The 7,450-nt window shown below is 33.8% G+C and overlaps 1 protein-coding gene across 2 annotated transcripts in view; it reads left to right on the forward strand.

The window, feature by feature from the left end:
- The window catches only part of Rap1 (RAS oncogene family member Rap1), a 43,830-nt gene extending 37,096 nt beyond the window's left edge, over window positions 1-6,734 (forward strand). For both annotated transcript variants that reach the window (XM_089595149.1, XM_089595150.1), the window contains 3 exons: window positions 2,592-3,000; window positions 4,872-5,153; window positions 5,495-6,734. In XM_089595149.1, the coding sequence (XP_089451275.1) occupies window positions 2,818-3,000; window positions 4,872-5,153; window positions 5,495-5,584 (555 nt within the window). In that variant the 5' untranslated portion in view covers window positions 2,592-2,817 and the 3' untranslated portion in view covers window positions 5,585-6,734. The remainder of the gene's footprint in view (window positions 1-2,591; window positions 3,001-4,871; window positions 5,154-5,494) is intronic.
- Window positions 6,735-7,450: the final 716 nt, after the last annotated feature.

Here is a 7,450-nt window from a genome sequence, read left to right on the forward strand (position 1 = left end):
TGTATGAAAATCAATTGAAGTTATTCGGCTGCACAACTTTTTATTTAATGCGCTCACTTTCCGATGATCGCCTCAGCAATTGCGTGAACATGGTGTGTTGCGCGCGCTTTTTTTATGCAACCATGCGGTCTTCTTCTTATCTCTTTGTACGTTTTTTTTTTTTTTTTTTTTTCCTCCAGTCGTGGCCATCCTGCGCCGGAAGTTGGCCTAGTGGACCGCCCTCTTTATTTTTTTAGGCCGAGTTTATCTTAACCGTGATTTCAGGTCGACGTGTCTGTATTCAAGTGTATCTTTTCGAACGTCTTTTATTATTTTTTTTCGATAACTATACTTGTTATATTTTTCTTTTTGCACAGATTTTTTAATAAATAGATTAGGTGGTATTTGAGTGATCAACTAAAATTTATTTGTTAACTGACTTGAAGATTATGGGAAGATAGAAATACAACCACTTTAAAATACCATCTTTTTGCTGCAAACCAGTGTTTTTTTTTAATTTTTATAAAACAGTAGTGAACATCTCATGTATTTTTTTTAAGGTAACAGCATGAGACCTTTAGAGTTACAGTATCCTTTTAAGGTCGGTATAATAAATAAATTTCAGTGCTAGGATTTTTTTTAAGGTACCCTAACAAAATATATGTACATATATATTTTTGATTTTCATATCGGTCAACTTGAAATAATTTTTAAAAAATCGTACGTCGCTCAAAGTCAGTGTATTTTATCCTACTTGCTCCGATAATACGAATAGTAAAATATTTTTTAATCATAATTAATAAAATCTCTTTAACAGGCAGAAGTCGTCTTTTTTTTTTTAATATAAACAGCAGTAAAAAAAAGTAATAAATTCGTAAACACTAGCTCATTCCGGTCGTTGTTGTAGACCAGCCCTTATCTCTAAAATGTAACTTCAGCAAGAGAAAACAGATTTAAAAATCAACCCCTAAAATCTCAAACAACGACACGCTTGTACTCATCCACAATATTTATTTATTATTACTATAATTTTTTTTCACTCAGAACACCCGTACACACGTGCCATGATTCATGAATAATCAATTCTAACGTCTACGCGCGCGCTTTAGCTCCCACACACTGCTTTCGCGCGAGCTTTGTTATGCATCGTAAACAAACGGTAAACACGAGCGGAAAGCCTTTGATCCCATCCCTCACACACATGTTTTTCGCTTCCATCTTACTTCGCGTGTATAAATATGTACTTTGTACATATATGTATACTGGTTTCGCTTTTATATATACGAAGAAAAAAAACAACCGAGCTTGTTTTCAGAGTCACAGGTGCGATAACTCGAGGATGAGGTGTACGCTCTAGTTTTCTGAAAGAAATAATGAAATGCCTGACTTTTTTTTGTTTCTGGCAACTGAAAATTCTTAGTGCAAAACTTTTTTATTTAATTTTTTTTTTATTTTTCAACAATTGCAACACATTTTTATGGGAGTAAAAATCATTGCAGACACACATTTTATCGCACGCAACTGCAAAACAATGAGAATTGCAATATATCCGTGCAAGTTCGAGCTTTTGCCCTCGAGTCATCGTATTTAAATTCCGTGGGTATATTATATTGACGGCAAGGGAGGTGCGAGAGCGTTAATCAAACAGCTTTGAGGCATCGAGATAAAGGAAAGGTAGTGTAAGTATCCCCCGCGTCAGCCACAAAGCCATTTATTTGCGTGCAAGGGAACTTGCTGCTGTTATTGTACTTGCAACTGCGGCCAAGTTTATCCGAAGGATGATAATTAAGTAGGGGTTTGGTTTGTTTGAGAGCACGAGAGAGAGAGAGAGAGTTTTGTCTTTCTTTCAAAGGGTATATATTGCGTTGATATTGAAGTTTGGAAGGGATCTGGTGATGATGGATTTTATTGCTACCGCTGCTTTGTTTTTTTGTTTTTTTTCTGGTGATTGTTTTTTACTCAAGATTTAGTGATAATTTTGTAGATACGGTATCTAATGATGCTATTGGTAATTTTAATCACACGTCATGTTTTTATTTAGTTTTATAATTCTCAATACCAGATTTTCAATTAATTACTTAAGTGGTGGGTTATTGGGTGTCCTCAAAAGCACAATAATCATGTTACATTTAATTTTACGTTTGAGCACACACAATTGCCCTTTGTACAGAATTCCAATTTACCAATTTTTAAGTAGGTCATTAATTATTAGAACGGTTAAAAATGGTTATTTCTGAAACCTTTGAAAATCATTTATTTAGGAAATTCAAATGCATCCAGCGTCACGTGTTAATTTAATTTTTGTCCGGGTTTGATAATTAGGATTTTCATTTTAAATTGTAATAACAATATTTCAGAAGGTATATGACTAAGTAATTGTAAGAAATAAAATTTAAGCTAAGTAATGGACACCCTAAAAAAAATCACAAGCCTTTCAAAATATTTCACCACGTGTAAAAAATATAATTTGATGTGGACCAATCACCCAATTGGACTATGGATAATATATAAAGAAAAACTGTTGTATTAAAATTAAAAAAATTAATATTAAAAAAAAAAAAAAAACAGAGCGAAACTCTCGACTGAGGTGCAAAATTTGTTCATTGTTGCAGAACCGTCTAGTCAGCCAATAAAGCGCACAAGCAAAAACGTGGCGCGTGCAGCGGCAGCAGCGGCGTCGGTGACCCCAGGAACGTCCGATCGGCAGAAAAAGGTGGACAAAGCGTCCGTCTCGAGCTAGCCACTTGAAACCCACAGAAGCGACACTCGCGTGAAAAGAAGAAGGAAAAAGAAGAAAAGAAAAAAAAAGGATAAAGGAACCGAGCACAGACACACAAGATGCGCGAGTACAAGATCGTAGTGTTGGGGAGCGGCGGTGTCGGCAAGTCGGCCCTCACCGTACAGTTCGTCCAGGGTATCTTCGTCGAGAAGTACGACCCGACCATCGAGGACAGCTACCGGAAGCAGGTTGAGGTGGATGGCCAGCAGTGCATGCTAGAAATCCTCGACACAGCCGGCACGGTAATTTTTATTTTTTTATTTTTTCGTTGCTCACTTATTCTCTTGATTATTAATTAGGGTCACCAGGTAGATATACATCTCGTTTATTTAATTCTCAGCCAAAATGTTTTTGTATCCATTCAGTATTTTTTATAGGAATAAATAATTAATGTTAGAAAGAGTAGAACCCAGATATAATTTTAAACGAGTTTTAACACAGGAATGGTGTGAAAAAAACATCGTTTGATAACACGAAACATATTAATTTGTACATTTTGTAGAAACATAGACCCACATAATTTTTGTGTGTATTTTTAATGTACACGTACGTATTTTTATTGTAAAAAAGTACTATTTCGAGACTTAAAAAATAGATTTGTGCATTTTTAACAGAAAATTTTAGTTTAAAAATTACACTTTCGTAGGTATTTTTCTTTACAAAATCCACATAAATGTATTGTACTTTTAACAGATTGAAACTGTAAATATTAGATTTCAATTGAATATACTTAACACAAATTTTGGAAAGGAATAAATGTTTGGGAGCAAACATCGTCATACAGATTTTTGGAAAATTTTAAAGTTGAAATACAAATCCTCATTTTTTGTGAGAGACGGAATCTCTATAGGCTTGGCAGCAATGTATGCTCCCGTCGACCTCTTCTTCGCGTCTAAAAAATTAAAAACGCCGCACGACCCCGAAACGAAGGAGGTCAATCCACACGATTTTCACATGAAAAAAAAAAAAAAAAAAAAATCAAAGCCCATCTTGTGAAGGGACACAAATATAAGCGAATATAAGTAAATACTCTTGAAAAAAATAAATAATTTCTCCATTGGCAAATATTTACTTTTACACTTCAAGTCGCAAGCGATAAAAAGTAGAATTTTCATACGTATATAATAATACGAGACGTACCCCCAACTCGACGTTCATCCGTCATCAAAGAGAAGAGGCTTTGGGGTTACTCATACTTTTTGCATGGAGTCGAAAACCTCTCGATGTGGTTAACACTTAGTTTTTCTTTCTCGTTTCACGCATAAATTCACACAAAACACAAACCACGACAGTATTTCAAGATATATCGACCCGTTTAGAGTACTCATTTTTTTCCTCCTTTGATGCTAGTATAAAAAGGATTCTGTACTTCATATCCTCTAAAATTATATGAATATATAGATTGTATCGTGGAGTTCAAAAATGTGTTCACAATTACATGATTTATGCAATAGTAAAACGGTAGTTGGATCAAGTATATTTTTTTATGGTTGAAAATATATCTAATAGTATAATTGCTGGATAGTTATATGAGCCAAGTAGATAGTCACTTGAAACTCAGAATAATAAACAATAATTTTCAATAAAAAAAGCAATATTTATTTTCTTCTAAGTGTGCGAATAAAATAAAATAAAATTTTTTTTTCCAACATTTTTGAAAATAAATTCATAAATTTTGAAAGAAACATAATTAGGTATGAACTTTTTTAATACACACTGTAACGATGAATCTTTGAAATTTAAGAAAAATTATAATTAACATAAATTTAGCGTTGCATAATGTATATTTTGACTTTAGCCCCTACGAAAATAATATTCACTTGTAGAGTGTCATCCATATCTTATCTTCGAATTGAATGTACTTCTTATTTACTATTTTAAGTAGAAAAAAAAATCTTAAAATTTTTAACAAAGTGCACATATAAAAATTATGATCTCGGGTCTGTCCAAATTATTGTTTTATAAAAATCAATATACAAAAAAAAATAAACATATTGAACACTTCAGGTAGATAACATTTTGTAAGTTCAAAATAAGTAAAAAATAAGTAAACAAATTGTAAAAATTCACCCTCGAGGTAAAAGTGTTATTCTTTTTTATTTGTTTCCCCTAGGAACAATTCACGGCGATGAGGGACCTGTACATGAAGAACGGCCAGGGCTTCGTGCTCGTCTACTCGATAACTGCCCAGTCGACGTTCAACGATTTGCACGACTTGAGGGAGCAGATATTACGAGTCAAGGACACGGACGACGTGCCGATGGTGCTCGTCGGCAACAAGTGCGACCTCGAGGACGAGAGGGTCGTCGGCAAGGATCAGGGCAGCAATCTCGCCCGGCAGTACAACTGCGCGTTCATGGAGACATCTGCCAAAGCCAAAATTAACGTTAACGATGTCAGTACTGCTCATTCGTTTTTTTTTTTTTTTTTTTTTTTTTTACGAATCTTATTTTAAAAAATTATTAAAAGAAAATAAACTTTACATTAAACTAATAACCGATGAAATAATAATGCGGTGTATTTTTTTTTATGTTGGCTCCGAGATGCCATTTGTGTACTTATCATTGGTTCGATATTTATTTATTTTTTTATTTTTTTTTTTTTTACTCTAAAAATTGTTTTCAACTTTTTTGTTCGTGATCCAAAGCTTATATTGCATTTATACATTATTCATAAATTTTGATCAAAGGCAAGCGTATATTTAATGCAGGTTTTCTCTTTTTTTCTTCTTCACAGATCTTTTACGACCTGGTGCGGCAAATCAACAAAAAATCGCCTGAGAAGAAACCGAAGCAGAAAAAGAGATCGCCGTGCATAGTACTGTAAGGTAGCGAAAAAAAAGGGCCTGTGCCGTGTGTTCTCGCGTTTATATATATATAAATATATAAATATATTTAAAAAAAAAAATAATAATGATAAAATAAAAATGGAAGGAATTAAAGTTAATTAAAACAAAACAAAGCAAAACAAAAAAAAGTAAAGCAAAGTAAAATTGAATCGAGAGCAGGAATAAACAAAAGTAACGGGAAGATTTGAGAGTGAGAGGGTCAGGCAGAGCTGTAACAAAAGACCGCAAATGAAGCAGAAAAGGTAAAAAAAAAAAAAAGTAAGGAAACCCAAGTCGAAACAACAAACGAGCAGTCATTGAGGGAGCAAACACGTGGACGAGACAGATCCAAGGGAAGGCCTGACTACAATGGGGATGTTAGCACCGAACGAGCCGAGAGGACCACTAGGGGGGGAGGAAAAAAAAAAGAACCCAGAGAAGCGATATGTATAATTTCGACAGTTATAGACTTGTACATACACATCATGTAAAACTGTGGAGGTCCCCGCGGACGGCGCGCGTTTACAACTGCGCACAACGTGAGAGGCGACGACTACGAATTGATAATAGCTAAAGGAACAAACAATTTGAAGAAAAAAAAAAAAACAATACATTTGAAACTTGTGTATACCAATCTGTAGAACGACAGTCCTTATTTTCCTTTTTCTCCGTTTACGGTTGACAGCCACGCTCTTCTCAAGAACTAAGTGCTTTCCTCTTTTTTTTTTTTATATCACGTTGATTTTTTTTTTTTTAAATAATTTTTTCATTACTATCATTATGAGCGAGTTGGCGTTGTAGAGAATAAAACAAAAAAAATTATAAAACTTCACGGAGTCGATGCAATTTTAGAAACGCGAGGGAGCTGACGTTGAGAGCCGTATCTCGACATCAACTTTCAAGAATTTTTTTTAGTTATTATTAGCATTGTCCTCAAATCTTTGTACTCTCTTTCTCTCTCTTGTTGCACACGCAACTCCAGAGTGCACAGCTTTGGTGGTTTTAGTTTAGAGCGAGGGAGCCCGAGAATTTTGTGACGATGCTAATAATTATTGAAAATTGGAGCGAGTGAACGAACGAGTGGGTGTTATAGTTGTACGTGCATGCGCGTGTGTATGAGAAAGAAAAAAAAGAAAAAAAAAAAACAAAGCGTGAGAAGTAAAATCGACAGAAATATATAAGGCAAGGGGAAAAAAAAAAAACAAAAAATAAATGAGACTATGTTTTTAAAGTGCGCGTGCTCAGCAAGTTTGGAGATAGCAGAAGGATGTTTGGCATTGCTAGCTTCCTTTCGAATGGTAATGAAAACTGAAGGAGGAAAAAAAAAACTACTGATTAACAAGCATTGCGCGCACTTCTGCTTATACAATTATATTATTATACAAATGATGATGCATACCACAAGAATGTAAAGAAATGAAAAGATGAATGATGATGATTATTACTATTGAAGCATCAAAAATATTTCATAAGTTGTAACGACCATTTGTTTCTTAATCAATATATGTTTTTTCTATATCTCTCCGTATTAAGAAAAAAAAAAAAAAAAAAAAAGTAAACAATAAAAATTCAGTAAGTGTTGACAGAAAAAAAAAAAAAATGAAAATGTTAATATTGTAACGTACTCGGTGTCCTTCCCTGAAAACAAAACACCTGCCCTTCTTCCAACTGAAAAAAAAAAATCAGAGTAACCCCGATAAGTAAACACTAATCCCTTGATTAAGGCTTTTCGTCTTACGCGAACCTTAAATCGTCTACTTGTTTAAGTGCCTTTTTTTTTTAAGAAAGATTAATGTGAAAAAACAAATTTTGCTTGATAAGCTATTATTTTAACAATTTCGTAGTTGTGTAATAAATAGAATTTT

The sequence above is a fragment of the Copidosoma floridanum genome, unplaced genomic scaffold, assembly GCF_036245765.1.
Source record: "Copidosoma floridanum isolate Cflo_tuat_1 unplaced genomic scaffold, Cflo_Japanese_pri ptg000025l, whole genome shotgun sequence".
Taxonomy (NCBI): Eukaryota; Metazoa; Arthropoda; class Insecta; order Hymenoptera; family Encyrtidae; genus Copidosoma; species Copidosoma floridanum.